This window comes from Streptopelia decaocto (genome assembly GCF_964273445.1).
Source record: "Streptopelia decaocto genome assembly, chromosome: 5".
NCBI lineage: Eukaryota > Metazoa > Chordata > Aves > Columbiformes > Columbidae > Streptopelia > Streptopelia decaocto.
The window spans coordinates 51,969,610-51,992,221 of NC_138659.1; the positions used below are offsets into that span (position 1 = coordinate 51,969,610).

The window sequence follows — 22,612 nt, forward strand, 5'->3', positions numbered from 1 at the left end:
ACCCATGAAGCCTGCCTGTCTTTCTGCAAACCATGGGTCTAGGGCCTCCTATAGCTTCAGCAGCAGTTTGCTTGGGAAAGTTACATGTGCAATTTTAGTAACCTCCTAGATTTTTCTAGCTCCACTCTTCTCGTAATGTTATTTTTTCTTCTTGTTGCTGGAGGAGACAGTACCTTGAGCACTGATTTGCAATGAAAGTTCCCTCAGCTCCCCTGTGCTGTGTGTTAGATCCCGCTGTCTGGCTGCAGGATGATGGACAGATAAAGGCTTGGGCTCCTCTGGGTGCTCCTAGGAATGGGATGCTGTGCCCTGCTCTCAACACACTGTCATGAGTCGTAGATTTATGCTTTAAGAGAAGCAGATATATGAAGACCGTGATTCATGATTTTTCATTCTATAAAGGTTTTTAAGCCCAGATTCTAAAGGACATCTTGATCTCTGTGTAGGGGTTTCTGTAAGGGTATATGTTCAAGGGAATTACATGATTGAATGCTGGGACATACAAATACTTGTGTGTAAATAAAACTAACTTCTTTGGAGGTGCTGAGCGATCACTATTCCTTCTGGCTTTTGTAAGCTGTCCTCTTCTACTTACAGAAATGCTTACATTTAAGTTATGGACAATGATGTTTTAACCCCAGAAGGCTTTAAGTATTTTTTTGAGCTGTGGAGACCTTGAAACTGAATTGTGTTACAACGTGGTCAGCAGGAGAAAATGCTCCTTAGGGATGCTTGAGTAAGAATTAGCATTCCACAGCAGCTGTGTGACAGTGCTACATACAATGTTGTGACAGTTGTAAGAACCTTCAAGTAAAATGAAAACGATCAGGGCAGCAATAGGAACCTTATCTCGGTGTGTGTAAAATTACAGTGCAGCAGTTGCAGAGGCAGGTTGGGGCGCATCCAGCTGACTGTGGTACGCGCCTCGCGGCTGCCCTGCCCAGGTGTCATATGCTGCCTCTTTGGGCAGCTTCACACCCTGTCTGGATCTAACCGGTAACTTGGTGATGTTTTTCCTCATGGGGAAGGCATAATGGGTTTGGCTGAGAATATGGCTCAGAAACCCTTAAAAATGGAGTTTGTAGCATAGGCAATTTTTTTTTTTCAAAATGAGAGGCAGGGGAGGGAGGGAGGTCTGGGCCTTTCTGTGTTGTGTTGTTTTGTGTTGGTTGGTTGGTTTGTTTTTCTGGCAACTCTGATGTTTTTAGGAAAATATATTCCTAAGCCCCGTGCTTTTCCCTGCTGCCTGCCCTCCCAGGATGGCTTGAATTTGTACTGAGGCAAAGTTCTGAGGGGTGGCCCTTGTTCTACATCGTGGATCATTTCAGAGCAGTGGATGGAGCAAATTCAAGTATCTCACAAAGCAGAAAAGTTGTCCGAGAGCCTCTTGTCTTGGGAGCCCCGCGCGGGGTCCCGGTCGTGGTGCCGCGGTGGAGCCAGAGACACCCCGCACCTTGTCAGCAGGGCCTGTCAGTCCCCCGCACGCCTCCGGGACACACCTGAGGGGCAGAGGCCCGGCCCCCCACGGCGACGGGCCCTCGTCCCTGTGCCTGCGGTAGCGGATCCCGCCCCAGAGCGCGCCAAGGCTGCTGTGGCTGCAGCTGCGCAGGCGCGGTGGGGCGGGCAGCACGCGCTCCTTCCGGCGCCGCGAGGGCGGGGCCGCGGGCGGCATTTCGCGAGCGGGGGCTTTTCGGCTCCCGGCGGCCACCGTCGCGAGGGCTCAGCTGCGGGAGCCGCTCGGGACAGCCAGCGAGCCGGTAAGGGCAGCGCCCGCCTTCCCCTCCCCGCCGCTCCGCCTGGTGCCAGCGGCTGCTGCTGCCCCGGCCCTCAGCCCCGCCACCGCGGACAGGGGCTGGGAGCCGCCCTCGGGCCGGCCCAGCCCCGCCTGCCGCGCCCCCGTCCCGCCGGACCCCTCGTCACCGTCCCCACCCGCCAAGGCTTTGCTGCCCTGCCCTGCCTGCCCCGGTGTCGCCGTGCCAGCTCTGTCTGCAGGTCCTGGGGCTCCGTCCCTCCCTCGGCAGCCCCGGAGCTCGCTTCCCCCCTTGCCGGGGACAGGTTCCGTAGCGCCTGGCGGGGCCGGGCTGTTTGACCGGGGCCGCGGAGAGGCCTCTGGCGTAGTCCAGAGCCTGTTTGGTGACTCCCGGTGTCAGGAGCTGTCATGCTTTTTTCCGGGACCTTCCCTCTTCTTCACCGTCACACAGTGTAACGCGGTTGTGCAGAGCAAGCTGGCAGACGCGTGTGCGCACTCCCGTCGGTACAGTGCTGCGGCGCTCGGCAACGGCTTTGGAAAGTGCTCAGAGCACAGGGAGTTTCTCCGTGTGCTATGGGAGCTGTCACGGAGGAATGTGCTGAGCCCTGCCCTGTAACAACCCTGCCTTGCAACCATCAGCGATTAGTTGAGATTAGTGCCTGTGCCTTCTGCCCTCGTTAATCGGGGTTTATAATAAGCACTCATGAGAACAGCCCGGCTGTGGGGTACCGGGGAGCTGCGAAAAAAGGGCGTCTGCTCAGCGCAAAGGGAAGGGACAGGACAAACATTCGTGGGGTGTGGAGATTGTAGGATGGTGTCTTAACCATTGTGTCATGGCTGAGAGGCCTTTTTGAATTTGTAGGGTGGCTGCTTGTCACCTGGGTGACCTTGGACAAGTCCTCTCTGTTCTGCCCAAGTTTCACTTTTAGCTAAGGGGGATCAGACTATCAAGCCCAGTATCAGCAGGAACTTTTTGAAGAGGAATGATTGGGTGCCCAGTGGCAGGAGGAGGGCTGGGAAGGTCAGTAGGAGGAGATTTCTGATTGACAGTATTTGGGTGGTGCAAGAGAGAAGGCTTTGCTAGGGTGATGTCAGAGAGGATTATCATGATAGCTTTGAGGGTCGATTAGTTGATACAACACCCACGGTCTTTTACAATGTACTGTAAAGCCACAAGTATTTTGAGTTAGCGTAGGTGAGGAATTTTTGCCTCTGTCAGCGTTGTCTGCGTGGTCCATCATGATTTGAGAACACGTACTTTTACTCTTTGCTGTTCATCTGTGTGCTCTCCATTTCCCAGTGGTGGGGAGCGCTCTGACCCACTGGGTTTTGCTTTGCAGTGTTACCTTTTAAAGACACTGCAGGAAATCACGGCGGGGGAGGCTGTGGGGATATGCTGCTTCTGTCCTGCGAATCCCCTTGGGACCAAGGTTCGTTAATACGTTAGATCTGTAATCGGATGTCTGTAGAAGGAGGAGTAGGCGCAATTGTCGTGATTAATTAATTAGAACTCCTGAGAAAAGCATGAGCTTTTTCAGAAGTCTGAGGTGCTGTTTTGGGAGATGGCAGCAGGTGGCAGCCTCTCCGTAAAAGTTCTGCCGTGGAAGCGCTCAATGCTTGTGTTTTTTTCTCAGGCAGCCACAAGAGGTTGCTAAAGAAGGGCTTTTTCCTGCTTTAAGGACCGTGAGTCTTGACGTGCACAGTGTATAAAAGCATCACTTCTCGAAGAATAAGACTCAAATCAGGCTTCTTTTGTTTGTTTGTTTTTTCTTTTTCCTTCCCTTCCAAACTCAGAGCCCACTGATTTAAGGAGAAGATGCTGCTGCAATGGAGCTCAATTGATAGGGGTTGCTGAAGAGACGGTGTGATACTGTGATCTTTTGCCTTTTTATGCATCTCCTGTGGGCCTTCTTGAGTCTGTTGGCCCTACTGCTGCTTGGCCTTGGGGACCAGGAACACAGTGTACCTATTCAGTACCTGTGATCCTGCACTTCTACAGCTGTTCTGTTGCAACTGAGCCACTGGTGCCTTGTTTACTTTCCCATGTCTAGGTGAGCTACCACAGCCAAGACGCTTTATCTTCATGTTCTGTCCTGACTGAAGTCTGTGGAAAGAGAACAGTAATATTAACCTTCTTGTGCGAAATACTCTGTTGATGAGAAAAACTAGACAATTGGTCAATACTATTCTGCACATTTTTGTGGCGTGTCTTTGTGTGTTAAGTGCAAATTGTGCCAGCCGTGCAGTCAGTCAAGCACAGAGGGTGAGAAGTGGGAGCTTGTGCCATTCACCTAGCTAAGCTCTTCATTGTTTCCTTACCAGTTAATTTACTAGAGGGAAGAGGTCTCATGGCCATTGTCTAATAATGTTTGCAGGGTAGTTGCTCTCTTGAGGCCTGTATGTACAGCGAGCTCAGCTGCTCCAGCTGATGCATTGTCGCTGGAGGAGCAGCAGGTGAGAAAAGGACTGGTGAGGAACACACCAGCTGTCCTGCTCCCCCACATCAGTGGAGTCAGGCAGTGCCTGGTGCAGTAGGCTATTGCTAGCAGGTTCACCTTTTCATTCCCCCCTGCTAATAGAGGAGACCTGAACAGTGTTGCTGCACTAGTATGGGAGACAGATGAGTGGGCACTGGAGCATCTAGGCAGACAGAATGTGATGGAGCTCTAACGACTACCCTGCAAAGGGTGTGCTAGAATATACGAAAGGAAGCTTTAGAGGTCTGTTACCGTGATGAGGAGGTGACCTTTCCACCTGTGTTCCTGGGCTACACAAGTAAATAGTTGCATTTGTTTTATTGTACAAGCATTCTGTTCAGATTCCTCTGGGCCTTAGCTAATTTTGGGATAAGGTTAATGTGAGAATATCAATGGGCAATTTAAGCTTTGAGAGATACTGGTACAGATTTAATACTAAAAAGCATTACATAAATTGTAATCAAACAGCATATTCTGATAGTGCATGGGGGAGAGAGAGGATGCCCGTATCTTCTGACTGTGGTGGAAAGGAAACCCTAAAAAGGGTGTGGAGCTATTAGCCAGGAGGTCCAAGCCCAATAAGTAACACTGATCAGATTTCCTCTTGTGTGGGTCTCAGGAGGCCATAGCTTTGTATCAGCCACAGGATGACAGAATGCTTTTTCAAATCTGGGTAGGGTTTTTGGGGGGTAGTTTGACCAACAGTGAGCTGGCCAGAGCAAGCTGCCTTTGTGAACCTGGTTATGAATACGCATCTGTACTCTGGCCTGAGTAAGGCCAAACTGGGAAGCACTGACACTTGTAGCCCTGCATGTGAAGAGAGGGCCAGGGAATGCAGACTGTTGTTTAACCACCAGCCCGGCTAACACAAACAGTGTCAAGTCACCAGGAGAGGTTAATCACAGCGAGCTGGCAAGCAAGAGTGTTTTGCTGTGCTGCCTGCTGACAGTTTTACTTTCTTCAGCATGATATAATCTGAGTGTGTAGTTAGCAGCTCTGATCAGCTAGAGTGAAAAGACTGCACTGCAGCCAAGCTCGAAAGGTTTGGGAACTGCTCATGAGAGCAGTTATGACTCCACTAGCCTGTGAGTGATATGTCCACACATCACTTACATTGCTGACATGCCTAGAAGGCCTGGGCACAGTGTGGGGTGGAGAGGTGCTGGGTGCTTCCTCCTCACAAAAATGGGATCCAAGTGGAACAATATTTTGTATTTATATTCAGGTTTGCAGCCTCCTGGCTGCCTGCTGTTGATGTTTGATTTTCAGTTAACCTGCTACGTTATTGCCTAACTTACCTCTGTCCAGTGACATGGGGAAGTTGTGTTCTTGTGTTTTACAGGAGTCAATTGATCTATCTAGAGTAAATAAAAAGAATTGTTGTCAGAGCTGAGATTGAAACACAGAAAATACTTCTGGATCACTTCTTCTCACCTTCTCCTACCATTTACAACCTTAAGGAGAAAGTCAAACGATTTTTTTTTCCCTTTTGCGTCTGACAGGAGCGAGAACAAAGTACATTAGCTGAGTTGGCACATGATAACATTGCACTTTGTTTTCTGTTGCCACATTACTTTTCTGCTTGGAGTTTAGCCTGCCCTGAGATTTCTTCTGTTCCCTTTTGCCTGTATTTGTACTGGCATCAGGTTGTCCAGAGAGAGCGAGCAATTAGTACTTTGCAAACACATTTGTTCATATTAATTTCTGCAGCTGATTTAAAACAGCCTGGACTGAAGACTTGAGCACGTTGTTTAATTTACATCACCTTCCTTTTTCTGAAACTCTCCTACTCTCATGTAATTGGGATATACGAAAAAGAGAGTGCTATATATGAAAGAAAATATAGGATCAGACAGATGGGAATGTGTTTTATTTTCATTAATTCTAGAATACCCTAATTCACTCCAGTAAAACAGTATTCACTGCTTCAGGAAGTAGCAAGTAGCTTCTCTCTATTGAGAGAAATTTGTTCTTGTGATACCTTGATAAGGGGCATATTTTGTCACTGGTGCAATCATTTTCATGTTGACTTTATCTGGCTATTTTAACCACTGTGTGAAATTTCTTCTAGAGCCTAGAAAATGAAGTTAAAGGAAATTGAGCGAACAGCTGTCCAGGCATGGAGTCCAGCAAGGAACCACCCCATTTATTTAGCAACAGGTAAAGTTCTTCACAATTTGTTAGTATTAAAGTATGAGTCACAGGGAGATTTTATGTAGAGTTGTATTGATTGTAACTTTCAACAATTCCCATCTTAATAATCTCTGGAAAACTTACAAGCAATATACTGAAAACATTGGAGTCTTTACTTTTTTTAAAGTGACTGGTAGAAGTTTACTTTTGTGCTCAACCTCGACGCCTTAAAGGATAGTGATTTTTCAAAGTGAATACACAGCTTTTTTATTACATCTCACTTCTAACTAAGTCTGTATGAACTCCAGCACTTGCTTGCTATGAAAAATAAAACAAAATAAGGCTACGTACTTGACAAGTTCATTCTAATTATGTTCATTTAAGTTCACTTTTATTTTTGTTGATCTTCAGACGTTATCACGTGGCTTCACAATCAAATAATAGAAACCTCTTCTCCCTAAAGTTGCCTGTTTTGGTTAACATTTGACTTTCATTACTTCTGCAAAACCTTAAAGTTGCATTTTGTTGATATTATTCATTATTCACTATTGTTATAGTAATCCTACTTCCTGAGACACAGTCAGCCTGTTCACTTTGTTGGCAATAGGTGAGTTTAGTGTCTGTGTGGAACTGACAGCCTGGGTTGTCTGAGAACTCAGCTCTGTCTCCTGCCTGGGTTTGCAGCGCTGCCATGTTGCTTTGATTGGGTGGTTGTCAAAAGAAAGTGACAAAAGTTCAGCTGTTGCTTTAAAAGCAACATTACTATTTTTGGGGTAGACAGTCTATTTTGTTTTTCTCTAATAAGGCCAGAGTTTTGGTTGGACCAAAGATTTTGGCTTCAGTCTGCTTTCGATCAGAAACTGCATAGTTTCATAATTTGTACTGCCTTTTAATAATCTCCTGGGCACTTTCCATGCCATAGGCAGTTACAAAGCATCCCGCTGGTAACTGGGTGACCACTTGCCTGTCAGTGTCCCATTAGGCAATGTTAAATATATTTTTAGCTTTTATTCTGTAATCGAGGGCAAAGGAAGGAAGCCACCACTGTGTGACTGCCAGCTGTCTCTGGGTCATTGGGGGGTGTTTAGCTGGCTAAGGTTGAAGAACTTCAGCTGTAGGCTAAGTTTAGAATGTCTGATCAAGATATCTGATCACGGTTGAGGAACAGTATACAAAAGGGTTTGGATCATAATGGTACCTGGGTTTCATGGTGCAACTGCACTTTTAATTTAGATAAGGACTCAATATCAGAAGTTCTGGCTGCTTGGAAGAGGGTATAAGAATTATATCTAAAGAGAGAAAGTTATTTGTGTAACAGTGACCCTGGTGCCCAGAATTTCTTTCAGTTCTAATTTCTTTCAAAGTCTTTGTCATAATTGTCGGTTCCTTTTTCTGAGGTGTTCACACATGTCCTTTCCTTGGTCAGGCACACCACCAGGGTTGTGTTGAAGTGTTGCATTGTGTATGAAGAGCAGGTTTCTAGTCCCTTGCTTTTTTTGTATCTTGTGCTCTCGAAAGAAGTGCCCACTTGTGTTGCCCTTATACTTTTGCTAGGAACATCTGCCCAGCAGCTGGATGCATCCTTCAGTACAAATGCCACCTTGGAAATATTTGAGGTTGACTTCAGGGATCCCTCTCTGGACATGAAGCAGAAAGGAACACTGTCTGCCTCAAACAGGTACTAGAGTCTCATACTGATGTATCAATTGGTGGAACTGAAAAGGGCTTTTCTGGTACAAGAAAGGAGGGGAAGAGATAATGTTTTGAGGTATAAAGTGTGATCTTTTGGATCAGTTGACCTCTGTCTTCAAGAATTGAACATTTTCACTGACACAAATCATGTTGGGTGTGAAAGTACAGAAGTTGGACCATTGGAGAAATCTGAAAGGACTTATATGGTGGTCACTCATTAGAGTTATTCCATATCATGTGAATTAGCTGAAGCTAATGATTTGCAGTAAAGACACTAGAGGCAGTGAAACTTATCTTCCAGATTCTTGATACAAGTTGATTTATTAGGCTCATCAGTGTGGGTGACATTTGCATCCACTGTTAAATGCAGCCGTGATTTGTAACTAGCAGGTTTTAAAGGGGATAAACATATTTTTCAGATAACAGCTCTGGAAAGGAAGGCACATAGTCCTCTAATCTAATTTTCTTTATAGTGTAGGTTAAAGGATTTCACCCACCAAATTCCATATAAGGTCCTAAACATTTTAAGAAAAAAAAAAAAGAGAGAGAGAGTCAAGTTTTTCCTTTGCAAGTTCCCTTTAAAAGTCTTTGGAAGGAAACTCTTTCTTTTTGCATGCAGAAGCCACAGTCCTCTTAAAAAGGGAAATGGTGCAGACGGATGGTTATGTTTGATAGATCAGAACGTGGATGTGGTTTTCAGTAATGCAGAGGGTGTCTTGACTTCCACCAAATATTGAGGCCTACACCAGCTTTATTTCTTCTTTTTTAGGTTTCATAAGCTGATCTGGGGTAACTTTGGAAATGGCTCTCCAGAGTCCTCTGGAGTGATCATTGGTGGAGGGGATAATGGTGTCCTGACAATGTACAGCGTGCACCGGATCTTGGCTTCAAAGAGTGAGCCCGTAATTGGGCAGACAGAGAAGCATTCAGGTCCTGTGCGAGCTCTTGACTTGAACCCTTTCCAGGTATGTAACATTAAGATTCTTCTAACCAAAGGAAAGTTAACCTCCATGTTAAAAAAGTTCTTTTTCCCTTGCGTATAGAGATTTATAAACTGAAGGAACCGTTTTTAACTTGAAAGAGGCACCGTAGTTGTGACACAAGGCTGGTTTGGGTCTTGGATTTGGGATCTGTTCACAGCTTTGCCACTGAATTCCCCTGTGATCTTGATCAAGCCTCTTACTTCTCTGTAAAAACATGTCTTCTAATGCTGTTACGTGTTAGAGCATTACTTGTCTGAAATCAGAAGTACTTTTTTTCGTACCTACTTTTTTTCGTTTGTCATTTGATGTCTAATTCAGTGAGGCTCTAATCACTCTTGAATTGACTGCAGCATAAGCAAGCGATGGACAGAACACAAATTCTCATGGCCGCACAAAGGCAAACCGAAAGTTGCCTGCAGACCCTTGTGGAAAGCCTGCATTTTCTCTGAAGAAATGTCTTTCGTGCTGGGATGCAGGACAAAGCCTCAGCTGGCCAGAGACAGTGGCCTCCATGCCTGTGGCAGAGTTTCATGATAAGTAACAGCAGCCACCTGTGCATGTAGCTCCCCAGACAAATTTTAAGCCGGTCTGTACTATGGCACAGCTCAAGGCACAGAGGCTAGGGACATGCTTGGTTTATAATCCAGTTATATCTTTCTACTTACCAGTGCCTGTGAAATGTGGCTCCCATCTGACTTTGGAAGATTTTGGGTATTTTGCTTACGTGTATTTTTAAGAAGTCTGTCCGCTTTCCCTGTGAGCAGGAAACTCGTCTGAGCTTTTCTTTTTTCTACAGAGTAACCTCTTGGCTTCTGGAGCCAATGATTCTGAAATTTTCATCTGGGACTTGAATAACTTCAGTGTGCCTATGACTCCAGGGGCTAAATCACAGGTAAATGAGTTTTCCTCTGGGCAATACTTCTGCAGTTTTATATCTCAGTAGACAAAGCAAAAAGATGTGAGTGTGTGGAGTCCTGCTGGTCTAGTCAGTCTGTGAAGGGGGAATGACCTTGATGTCTGTCAGGAGAAAGATGAATCAGAAGTGACTGATCAGCTTCATTCTGGGGAGGTAGAAAATGTTGTAAAGGGAGGGGGGAAGTAGGCCAGCAAGCTCTGGAAGGATGTGCTTTGCATGCATGGGTAAGCTCTTTGTGGATTTGAATCAAGTAACTGACCAGTTTATCTTGTGATCCAGCTGGGGCATGTGTGATGGATTAAGAATGCTTATGGGACTTTCTCTGAGGAAAGAATTTATTTCAGGCTTCAGCTGAAGCTTTTCATATCTTATGAAAGTAATATCCCTAGCAGAGCCAGTGAGCCATTTAATGTATCTTGGCTATTACTCCCAGATAATGTTTCCTGAGTTTGAAAAGGAAGAAGCTTCTGATGCTCATTATGTTATTCAGTGCAATCAACTCCTGAAACTGGCAAAATCATAGTAAGCTTGCCTAAAAGCAGGCCCAGTTTTTCCTCCAATAAGCCTCCCATTTGTTTTGTTGCCTGTCTCCTGCGTTGCAGTAGATACAGTAACATCAATTAGCCTTGAATGCTTCATCATTTTCCATCTCGCTGCACTCCTGGAATGTTGCATAAGGTCATCTTTCCATTTAAGTTCATCACAGGAGCTGAAGCATCTATATTCTTGCAGTTACAGTTCTCTGTGGACCATTTTGTAACACATTTGGCCAATGAAGATTCCAGTACCTACCCCCAAAATGCAAAGGTACTTTTCCAGGTGACATTTGGCCATCAAATTTGACTGTCCACTGTACTCTCTTACTAAAGGACTTCCCATGCTCCCTAGTCTTTCTGGTCAATGCTGCTGATGTTTCCAGTTAGTTGATCAGTGGTAGAAGAGAGGAATCTATGTATCATCAAATCCCTTAGTTAAGCCAGTGACAGAACCCTGTGATTATTGTTCTCTCAACATGGGGGTAATGGATGTGTGGCCTTTCCTGTTTTGGCAGCCTCATGAAGATATCAGTGTGGTGTCCTGGAACCGACAGGTGCAGCACATCCTGTCCTCTGCCCACCCCAGCGGCAAGGCTGTGGTTTGGGACCTCAGGAAGAATGAGCCTATCATCAAAGTCAGTGACCACAGCAACAGAGTGAGTGGAGGAACAACTGTGATTCTAACTAGCTTGCAACACGCCATGTGTGACTGCGAAACAGTGGCACACGCTCTTGGGATCAAGTGGTTTTATTGTGAGAGCTGTTGGGCCTGGTTCTCTTGGAGCTGTAACACCAAAACACCTCTTCTCTTTTTTTCCCTAATGTAATGAAGATACAAGAGCCCCAGCTGTTTCTAAAATTAGGGCACCCTTGCATTCATTTTCTGTGTTCGCAGCTCATTTGTGAGAAGTCTCCTGCTTTTTAATCCGAGCTGTCTTCCTAGACAAAATCAACTGTCAGCTTTGTTTCTGTCAACTTTGAACTAGTCTTTCAACCTCTGTATGATTAGTGGGTTTTTTTGCTGGGTAGGGAAGGTAGAAGTACTTGCTTCCCTTAGCAAGACATTGCTAGACTTGCTTTATGTCAAGCATTTTAGATCAGTTAAGTGCAAAATAACATGGCTCTGGGCCATTTGTGCTATTGCCACCTTGCCTTGCTGAATTTTCAGCCTGTGCTATTTTTGTCCCTAGATGCATTGCTCAGGAATGGCCTGGCATCCAGAAGTTGCAACCCAGCTAGTCCTTTCCTCTGAGGATGACCGCTTGCCAGTGATCCAAATATGGGATTTACGTTTTGCTACTTCTCCTTTGAGCCAGCTGGAAGGGCACACGAGGTAGGGCCTGCTTGTTTTGTTGCCTTTTCAACGATCTCCATCTTTAAAAGGCAGACATCTGGGAGACTGGACTTAGGAGAACCATGATTTTTTTGCTAGACCTGCTTTGTTTTACAGTTGAGTCTGGTTGAGGATGTAAATGAGCACTAGCATTTCTGAGCGTAAGTGCTGGTGCATGGTGCTTGCTTGCTGACAGGGTGGGAGAGTGGGCTGGGTATGATATATGACTGGTTTCTTTCTGATCTATTTCAGGGGAGTTCTCTCTGTCTCTTGGTGCCAGGCTGACCCTGAACTGCTGTTGAGCAGTGCCAAAGACAACCGGATCTTGTGCTGGAACCCAAGTATGGGGGAGGTACATAACCACAACCATAAGTACACACAATCTGCTTGATACAGAGTTGTGTGCTATGTGTGTGTCCCTCTGTACCCCTGTGGATTGCCAATGTAATTTTCTCCAGTATATTTTCTGCACTTTTCCTCTCTGGAGTGAATGAGAATGTTGTCCATATCCTGACTGAAAACAACAGAGACAGGCAGAGATTTTCTGTGATGTATCTGTGCTCAGAGGTCATGGAGAAAAGAAAGCTTTAACTAAAACTTAGTTTCAGCTAATTATGATTACTCTTGCTGTGTTCACACATGTAGTGTTCTCTGTGTCCATTTGTTTCTTCTTCTTTCTCCTAGGGAGATAAGTTTTTGGGGGAGAAACTTGAGGCAGGATGAACATCATTTGTTAGGGTCATTGAGAAGGGAACAATGTAATTAAGTACGTGTGTACACTTTATTTATATTACAGTGGTGTTACATGTATGTGCTTATCTAGTCATGTATCTCAAAATTACCATATTTGAAATATTTAGGAGCACCTGAATTAAAATAGGACTGTGAATTCTGAACTTTGAACAAAGTTTATGGAGTTGATCTTGATAATAGACTGGGGAAAGCAGCTCTAACGATACTGAATGAAGTCCAGCTGGGAGCTTCAGGCTGGATTAATTTCATGGGACCATTTCACTTAGCTGACCACCTTTGCCTTGAAGGCATGGAAAAAATGAATCCATTTTCATAAAATGCATGAAATGCTGCTGTTGTGGTTTCATGGGATTTGATGCTCACTCGGTACAGAGTCTAGTGGTTAGAAGAGAGTCAGATTCCGAAATGTTCCTGATGTCTAATTTTTACAGAAGTCTTTTCACTGTGTTTTAGTGGAAAATTTTTGAAAAAGCAATTTTAGTGCAGCTGGCTCATCTTTTTGCATGCTGCTGTAGATTTGCAAAGTTCTACTTCAAGTTATGCATTTCTGCACAACTATTGTTAGGAGGCTCTACTTGTATTCGTACCAATGAACAGAAAATTTTCAGATGTGGGGTTTGTTGCTTTGTTTGTTTGTTTTTCTTTTTTTTTTTTTAACTTAACAGTTCAGATTTTGGTACACAAAGTGCAAGATTTTATGCCTGAGAAAAGAAAACCAGCTCTTCTTTCCACAGACAAGGAAGCTGTGATCCTCTGTGCTTTGTGCCTGTGAGGCATAAAGAAAATACCTTAATTTTACAAACTGGAGGTTCAAAGTCAAGGTTGTGTTAGTGAGTTGCACAGCATCTGTGAATTGAACTTTGGATTTTTGAGTGCTGGACCAGAAACTAGTTGGCTGCAATTATCCTTCATAGTTATCTGCAGCTATTACAGTCCTCTCTTGTTCTGCTTTTTCCCATAGGCTTTTATTTTCCTTGTTAAATTTGTTGTTCTAGTCTATTCTTTCTGTTTACATGTTCTTGCTCATGACACCTTCTTGCTCTTTGGCTTCTGTTTTTCTGTGTTGTTTTCTGGTGTATCTCCCTTAGTTAACAGCAGGTGTGACAATACTGTAGTGTTGTGATACGGTAGTACTTAGAAAGCACAGCAAAACTGACTTGTTTTTTTTGTTGTTTGTTTGTTTTCCTACAATCAGAATCCTGTTGTACAGCACTTTTCTGTGGCTTTCTGCTGTTTGGGCTCAATGCACTGTAATTTGGTCGCAAATGTGTCCTTCAAAAAACAAAAATAAAATACTCATATACAATGGTGAAATAGAAATAAAGTGTGACACAATTGCCACGGGCAAGTAATTTGAGGAAAGCAGGGGACTATTTGTGTTGTGCTTCTGCCTCCTCTTTTTCTGTGATAGGTGGTTTACGAGTTACCCATTCGGAGTCAGTGGTGCTTTGACGTCCAGTGGTGTCCCAGGAATCCTTCAGTCTTCTCTGCTGCTACATTCGATGGCTGGATCAACATTTATTCTGTTATGGGTGGCAACTTAGAAGCTCAGCAGAAGACCCAGGCTGACAAGGTAAAGTCCTGTGAATGTCTTATAGCTCATCAGATTGGCAGGTACTCATGTCACTGCTGAGAGCGTCAGAAGCACACATACCACAGGATGACTGAGTGACACAGTCTGTCCTGCCCACCGGGATGTGTAGCTGTAAGGTGTGGAAACCAGAAGCTACCTCTGTGGGGACTTAATATCCACCACGTCCCAAATGGACTACATTGCCTCTTGGCTAAAGTGTCTCAGTATTTCTTGCAAAATTAATTGTCGTGTGTGAAGAGAACCAAGATCAACTGTAGTTTTGATGTTATATGTATTTTATAGTTTTACTACTAGACTGAAAATAAAGCAGCACACTTGTTAGAGCAACAAGCTTGTCTTGTCATTAGGTTAAAATTAAATGCATTGATACTAATTAATACAACACATTATTCTTTATTAGTTCAGAAGAGAATGTTTATAGGTAGCTTATAAGCACTATTAGCAATTTTCCTCATCAACTGACTATAACTTGGAGCATGTTAGTATTTTGATACTGAAACCCATTACTCAGCCATTGAATAGGTGGACAAACTCTGAATGGATTAAACGTCAGTACTGTCTAAAATTTTAGCTTTAATCTGGTGTCTAGTCTTTTAATTCCCTCCCTCTCTCCCAGACAACAAATGCCTTACAGTACAGATTTTAAGGGAATACACATGAGCTGGCTTAAGTGTTATTTATATAGTCATTTACAACTGTCTGGGTTCAGTTTCATAGGATTTGCAGGAGACAGAAAATACTTTATCAAGCAGCAGCTGTAGAAGATTAATGATCTATTTAACCTATGGAGAATTTTCTTTCTGTGCATTCTTCACGTGCACGTGCCACACTTTCACTCTTCAAAGCTGGAAGACAGTAGGGCAGAACAATTCCTCGATAAACAGAATAACAAGAAAGAATAAACATAGGAGGAGATAATGACAATTCTGGAGGCGGGGAGTTCATGACCAGGAAGTCTCTTTCCTCTGGGTTCCATGGTATCAGGACAGAAACTTTGTTGAAGACGTGGTTGGTGTTACTGGTACCCTGGTAGTGTGTATTTATTTTTTGAAGGTTTAGGGTGTTTGATATGTTAGGTATAAGCTGTTCCTTCAGGAAATGGTCTGTCTTTGGAATTGGCTTCCCCTCAAAAGAGACATGTAGGTCTTGCCTGTGATTATTTGGCAACCTTAGCCTGATGAGCCCTGTGTTGCTTCTTGTCAGGTATGCAGGTCAGTTGTATTTTGGAGCGATGCCCTATGGTCCAGTCAAACTTGAACAGGGTTATCTTTAGCAAACAACAAATATATGCCAGCAATGTTAAAAATTAAGAATGCATGTGAACAGCATTGTATGTATGCTCCATGTCAGAAATCCAGATCAGAGGCCACTTTTGACCCTCTCTTCTCTAGGCAAAAAAGTCTGGAGAGATTATTTCACCAGCCTCATCTAAGCTGTAAAAGCTCGAGACAATCCTTAAAACTAACCCATTTGAAAGACCCCAGCAACAGAAAGGGGGTCAGCATTCCTTTGTGAGCAAAACAAGAAATAAGTTGGATAACTTTTGACCATATGTGGTCACTGTCTTGCCTAAAACAAGTAATTTTGTAACTTCTGTGTTTATAAGCTCGGTGCTAGGCAAAGCAGTATTTGTTAGGGCATTTGCACCTTGCTAAGGGAAAATTACTTGAAAATCTCCCATGGTGGAGCTTTCTTGAGAAATAATTTCTGGAACTCTTTGGAAATACTAAGTCTGTCACATAGGGGCTTGGTGGTGTTCCAGGAAGAGGTGCTGTAATAGCCTCTTTCTTCATCAGCAAGGAAAGTGACTAATTACTAAGCAATTGGTTTTTGTGCTTACTCCATAGAGAGAGGAATTGAGTCATACCTTATTCCTTTCTCCATCTGATTCTAGATCTCTTCCTCCTTTAACAACCTGGATCCCTTTGGCACAGGACAGATCCTTCCTCCTCTGCAGGTGCCAGAGCAAGTAGCTCAGACCACCGTGATTCCACCATTAAAAAAGCCACCCAAGTGGATTCGCAGACCTGTGGGTGTTTCATTTGCAGTAAGTTAATGGAGCATCCTTACCTTAAAATGCAATAGATGTCATCTTGTGACACAATCCTTTTCTTTCTCTAGGGAAACCTTTTTATCTTCTTGTTGCTAGTTGTTTTAATACCTGTTTAAGGTGCAGTGTGATGTCCCATGGAGCCAAAGCTCTTTTGCTCAACATTCAGATATATTTCTAACAAGAAAGAGTCCTGTAGCAGAGAACAGGAGGTCATAAGTGGGAGTTAACGAAGCTATCTTGTAGGCTGTGATGTGCATTCCCATCCTTCTCTTTCTCCTTCCTATCCAGATATTTGATTTTCTTCACCTTTTCACTCCTAAATCAGAAGGCTGAAAGTTCTTTTAACCTTTGGCTTGTCTTGTTCTCTGTCTAGTGGCTGCCATTTATATTGTAGTTTTTATCATTGCAGCCTGCCTCTCCACATCAGAAAAGAACAAACAGTTCCAAATGGTACTTTTTCCTCTGTGTCTCTCAGCTATTTGCAGTTGACTAGGCCTGATAGCACATGTACAAGTGTAATGGTTATCAGTCTTCAGCTGAAGGGCTTGTGATGTGAAGTCCCTCAATGTCCCTGCCATCCATACACATTAAACTGTTTGGGTTCCTTGTGATCAAAGCTGGAGATTGAGTCCACCTCACTAAATGAAGAGCTGAGTTCCTTTTACCTTTGTTTATAAGAATGCTCACTGTGTCTCCCTCTGTCTTTTTTAGTTTGGAGGAAAACTGGTTACCTTTGGTCTTACCAAAGCTCCTGGACAGCAAATACAGCAAACCTACCCACATGAGGTGTTCATCAGTCAAGTCACTACTGAAACTGAATTCCTGCTGCGGTCCAGAGAACTGCAGATGGCCTTGCAGTCAGGGAACCTACTTGATTACTGCCAGGGCAAGATCCAGAAAGCCAAGCTGCCATTTGATGAGAACCTTTGGAACTTCTTGAAGGTAGGATAGCTGTGGTGAAACACAAATATAAGTTCTTTTAGAGTCCTGGGGTGAAATGTGTTCATTATGGTCCTCTCTAGCCCTTTATATTTGGGGTTTTTTAAAGATATAAAATGGAACCAAGTAGGCTAGTTAGTTTTGTCTAAAGAAAAGTTTTTGCAGTTGGGGTATTAGAGGTTTTCTTATTTTTCAGTAGGAATGGTCTTTTCAGTGAACTTGTTTGGATTTCCTGTCAAGGTACTAAACAGGATTTTTCTCATCTTAACCCATTGCCAGGCTATCTCTGCCTGCTACTTGTGGAGCTCTACTGTTGTTACTTCTCAAGGCAAAGTCCAAAGGGGCAACAAGATTCCCCAGTAAAAAAGAAGAGACCTGTCGTGGCACAAGGACTGACTGTAGCGCTATGTAGGACAATGGTTTCATTGACAACTTGGTAATATGAAAGAGTTCGGTAGTGAGGAGTGGCAGGGCTTAGTCTTGGTAGTGGCTTACAGACACTTGTAGGCAGGCTGTGTGTGGGGTGAAATATTTGGAATAGTGTTACACTTGCATGGAGAATCCTGTCCCTTGAATAGGTTGTCTAGGTAGTCACAGTAGTCTCTGTTGCAAGGGTTGTTGCAATAAGGGTCTTCAGCTGCATTGGCTGAGATACATCAAACTGTCATTCTAGTGGATTTTTATAATCCAGCTGGCCCATGGTCCTGTGAAACCACTCTGACATGTACAAGATCTATTACTATTGATTGTCTTAAACTACAAATCAAGCTTCTGTACAGAAGGCTGTCCTGCTTGACCATTTCTGCATCTGTCTCCCGTCAGTCTCCTCTTCTTCAGGCTGAACAAACCAAGTGAAGCCAGCTAGGAGTTCAGGCAACCACCTTGTCTCAGTTTCATCCGAACTGAAATCACTCCCTAGTCTCTATGCAGAGATGAGCTTGGCAATTCCTATACCATCCAGGGAATCAATGACCGTGTACACTACATATGCATACAGTCATAGCCCTGATATGCAGTTGTACCTCAATTGTAACTACATGACAAACTTGAATTCCACCCTTTTATCATTATTATAACTTAAATTCCATAGATTTTCCCACAGTAGTCATTATGTGGACTTGTCATAGTTGAGTTCCTTATCTATAAACTGAGCTCTAAACTTTGATGCTTCCAAAAGTAGCCAACTGTTGGCAGTGTGTAGCTGTCTAGGATTTTACATGTTTTCTTGTCTTTTTTAATATCCTTTGGGACTCAGGTGAATCTGGAGCAGGATTCCAGGACTAAACTCCTCAAGCTGCTGGGCTACAGTAAAGAGGATCTGCAAAAAAAGGTAAAGGGTCTTTCCAATAGAGAGAAACATTTACAGGACAGAAGCTGCTGCAGGAGAGTTGTAGGGTCCCTACTGGAAATGACCGAGTGATCTCACAGCACACAAAAGACCAAACTGTAGGAAATGCAGTTGAGAGGCACCTCAAGTATCCCCCATTAAAAAACAATGGGCACCTCTAAGGGTATAACTGTAGCTGTACTGGATCAAACCAAGGGGGTCTTGAGCCCTGTTATCTTGCTTCCAGTTGTTGGTGCTCTGGGAGGTGTGTAACAATGGTGCAGTTGTGAGAACTTCTTTGAGCATCCAGCTCTCAGGGGATTCCTCAGCCAGGAAGAAGGTGACAGAGGAAGACAGGCTGGCATAGCACTGATGGAGCTGCAGGGGAGGAGACTCTTGCAGCAGCATGGATAATGCTCTGAAAAGGACAAATAACCTCCAATAGGCAACCAGCCAGGAACAGGGAGAGGAAGAGCTTCCAAACGGGTGAAAGACCTGGGGGAATTATGTCTGGGGCTTGCCAGTCACCTGGTGGCTTTGTTGCCCAAGTGTTTAGCTTTGGTAGGGGCTTCACTCTGTCTGTTGCTTTTACAGATCGCCTCCTGTTTGAGTAACAGGATCCCAGATAAACAGACCCTTCCTGAAGCAGATGAGACAAACGGTGTACAGCCAGATCAGGTATGTCCTGTACATCTTGTCAGCTGAGAAAGCAGTGGAGGGCAAAATGAACAGGAAGGTTTAATTCCAACCACAAGTTGTTGGGCTTGATGCAGGCATCACAGAGGGCAGTTCACAGGCCTGTCAGCCACTCACAGGGTCAGACTAAGCGATTGTAGCGGTCCCTTCTGGCTTTAAAACAAATCAGTGGATGATGAAGATGGACTTCTGGCTGCCAGCGCCGCAAGAAGGCTTGCTTCACAAGTGCATTCTATCTTCAGTGATAGAATTAGCCTCACCGCAGCTTAACTTCATGCTGCAGTTCTGGATTTCCTCTGTGAAGCTTCTGCTGTGGTATTTCTTTTGAATTTCTTTCCTTTTTACCTTTGTCCTTTGAAATGTATTCTCACATGATTTTGGGATGCCCATCTTGAGATGCCTTCCAAGGCCTGGTTCACCATGCACTGTAAATTTTATTCCTCTAAGGTATCTAAAATTGCTGTCCTCAAATTAGGAACTTTCTTCACAAACCTTAAACACTGGCTGAGATATTCTAGGGGTAGCAATTGTGTCCTGCATTTCAACAGAGCACCAAGCATGACTGTGATTCTACCTTGTTAGTTACAGATATCGCTTGTGCTTGTCCCTGTTCCGTCTAAAATTGTTCGGCTTACTCAAGGGCTGGTGTTCGAGATGATGAATGCTGGCCAGCAGTACTGTTGGCATTGCATGTGTTATACTGTCAGTCTCCTAAGATTTGTCAGTAGCAGCGCTGCTCTTGTTGCTGCCCTGGTGAAACTGTGCAGGTTGATAGAGCAGTGACAGGAGGCATGATGGGTTTTCAAGTTGCAATCAGATTTATATGAGCATGCTTAACCAAATGGAAGGCAGCCCCATCTCACTCAGTAATCCATTACACTGTTTTGGGCAGGATCTGTGCATTCAATGGATTAGTTAACCTCTTGCCCTCTTTGCACAGCTTTTGATAAATTCCAGTGATGATGTAGCTGCTGTTTCCTCTTCAGCCTTTTTTGACAACCTCATCCCCCAGAATATGAGCACATTGGAGATTCCTGTCACAGAAGGTATGTTACATGAAATGTGCTTCTGTCCTTTTAGGAAAAGGGGAGAAGGGGGAAACCAGAAAATTAGAGATACCAGGAAGAATCTGTTCCACTTCTAAAACACATGACCCATCCCAATGTCATGCAACATCTATCAGCATTGTGCAAGGAAATACTCTTCACATATAAGAGACCTATTAAAAGTACAGAAGAATCTTTTAGATGATGGAAGACTTACTGTCAAGTCAGTGAAGGTTAAGTACAAAACCTGATTTGGCTTTCCACATCTTTTAGCTGGGCTTCCATACATTAGTGGTTTTTGCTGCCTGCTCTTTAAAATGAACATCATCAATGCATTTGGATGGTGCCCCTGTGGATTAACTCTGCTTCTCACCTCTGTAGATACAGATGGACTCATCAGCCAAGCACTTTTGTTGGGCAATTTTGAGGGTGCAGTGGAGCTGTGCTTGAGGGCAGAACGCTTTGCTGATGCCATCATCTTAGCTATAGCTGGTGGGGAGAACCTCCTAAAGGAGACCCAGAAGCGCTATTTTGCCAAGAATAAGACAAAACTCTCCCTGGTAAGTGACAGTTTTGTGTAGCTACTGAGCAGGACAAGGTGTGTGGTATCTTGGCAGATGTTTGTCTGAATATATGTGCAAATGCTTTGGCAGGAAATAGAATGTCTGCAGACTCTGTGCGTCTCCTCTTTGCTAGACATTTACTCTAATCTCTTGGTAGTTTTATGACAGATTAATGTTGCCTACCTAGAATGTCTGTTCTGCTTTCCTTTTCTTTTTTTTTTTTTTATCCAATGGTTTCTGCCTCAGCTCCCCATGCTTGTAGCCTGTGGAGCATCCTGCCCCTTTACAGCCCAGCTAGGAAGGTCCTAGCTTATTAATTGACAAATGAGGAAGTCTAAGAGGGCTTGGGATAGATTCCTAACACTATATTCCCAGTCACTGATGCTAGCTGCTCTGAAACAAGAAATGTGTTAGACAGATCTTTAGTCTTGCCTAATGTGGCTGTTTTCATATTCTTTTAAGTGCTTTGTTGGGCTTTTTTACTTTCTTTAGGGCATTGGATTCCAATTACTGTTAACACTGGGATGCTGGGATTGGTGGACCTTAATGTACAGTGAGGTAGTTGAGGCATAGTGGGAAGCATGCCTGAGAGTGAGCTATCCCTGTGGGTGCACTTGCTTAAGCAGTCGGCTTATCTTTGTCTTCAGTGACTGACAGGCCTTCTGCTTCTCTTACAGCTGCTTTCCGCCATCGTGCAGCAGAACTGGCAAGATATTGTTTGCACATGTGATCTACAGAGCTGGAAGGAGGCACTGGCCATCTTGTTAACATACTCAAAGCATGAGGACTATACCCAACTCTGTGGTATGCAGTGTACTACGTTTTGGTAGGATTTCCCTTAGGGGAAGGCAACTCGGGACCGCTTACAGAAAGAAGTGGATACTGTTGAGGAAGGAAAGTATTCCTTACTCATTACAGCTAACTGGAACTTATTGAATAAGCAGGGACTGTTCAGTTAGCAGAATAATTTATGCACTCTATAGCTGAGAATCATAATGTAAAGTTATATATGCTGACATTTCCTGTCACCTCTACCAATAGCATGGAAGAAAATAGGATAGGCACTAGACTGAGACACTAAGAGGTTGATATTTATTATTTTATTTTGCAGGGAAGGGGATTTCCTTGACAGTAAAAGGTCAAGTGGCTTCACTCCATCTGAAAGAGGTTTACCATTCCAGCACATTTCCCTCCCTTTTAAGCTCAGAAACAGAGGTTAATGAATATTTGATTGCCTCAGTAGTTTCTGCAGTCCTATTAATAGTCCAACAGGCTCAGCAACTGGTTATTCTGAGAGTCAGAATTCAGGGACAATCTAGTGACTGAATCTGATGAAGTTACTCGTGTTGCTGGGAACCAGCTCCTGGCTGATGGGAACAGCCAGGTGCTGTTGGAGAAATGCCAGCACTTTATACAAGTAAGATGACACAAGTTGAAATGCAAGAAAACATGACATCTTTTACAGATCAAATTGTAGGTTTGGAAAGTGGTGGTGTGTTAGTGAGATAGTTCCAGCTCACCTTTATCTCCTAGTGTTTGCTAAACATTACCACTACCAGATTACTAGCAGTCCCTGATACTGGACACTACTGTTGCCTGGAGATTTCTTTGGGAAAGAAAAAGCATTGGATTTTTTTCACTGAATTCATCTGTCATTTTTTATGGGTTTTTCTTTCTTTTGTATGTCTGGGCAGACATATAAAAATTAGCAGATATTTTAAAAATTATTTCTTTTCTCAACCAAGTTGGCTTTGGGATTCCTTAATGATGCTTATTTCTCTGTGTTATGCAAGAATTAAGTGCAGATACAAAGCTGTCAAT

General features: G+C 43.9%; 1 protein-coding gene across 5 annotated transcripts in view; it reads left to right on the plus strand.

The window, feature by feature from the left end:
• The first annotated feature begins 1,643 nt into the window (after positions 1-1,643).
• SEC31B (SEC31 homolog B, COPII coat complex component) overlaps positions 1,644-22,612 on the plus strand; it is a 34,039-nt gene continuing 13,070 nt past the window's right edge. For 2 of the 5 annotated variants that reach the window (XM_082054698.1, XM_082054701.1), the window contains exons 1-16: positions 1,644-1,757; positions 6,299-6,387; positions 7,915-8,038; positions 8,822-9,017; positions 9,832-9,927; positions 11,003-11,143; positions 11,678-11,820; positions 12,073-12,172; positions 13,985-14,146; positions 16,062-16,214; positions 16,932-17,162; positions 18,415-18,489; positions 19,081-19,164; positions 20,123-20,228; positions 20,610-20,788; positions 21,469-21,595. In XM_082054698.1, the coding sequence (XP_081910824.1) occupies positions 6,309-6,387; positions 7,915-8,038; positions 8,822-9,017; positions 9,832-9,927; positions 11,003-11,143; positions 11,678-11,820; positions 12,073-12,172; positions 13,985-14,146; positions 16,062-16,214; positions 16,932-17,162; positions 18,415-18,489; positions 19,081-19,164; positions 20,123-20,228; positions 20,610-20,788; positions 21,469-21,595 (1,996 nt within the window). In that variant the 5' untranslated portion in view covers positions 1,644-1,757; positions 6,299-6,308. Of the gene's footprint in view, positions 1,758-3,160; positions 3,181-3,546; positions 3,802-6,298; positions 6,388-6,917; positions 6,968-7,914; positions 8,039-8,821; positions 9,018-9,831; positions 9,928-11,002; positions 11,144-11,677; positions 11,821-12,072; positions 12,173-13,984; positions 14,147-16,061; positions 16,215-16,931; positions 17,163-18,414; positions 18,490-19,080; positions 19,165-20,122; positions 20,229-20,609; positions 20,789-21,468; positions 21,596-22,612 lie in introns of those variants that run through there. The other 3 variants (XM_082054699.1, XM_082054700.1, XM_082054702.1) reach the window with 3 other exon arrangements.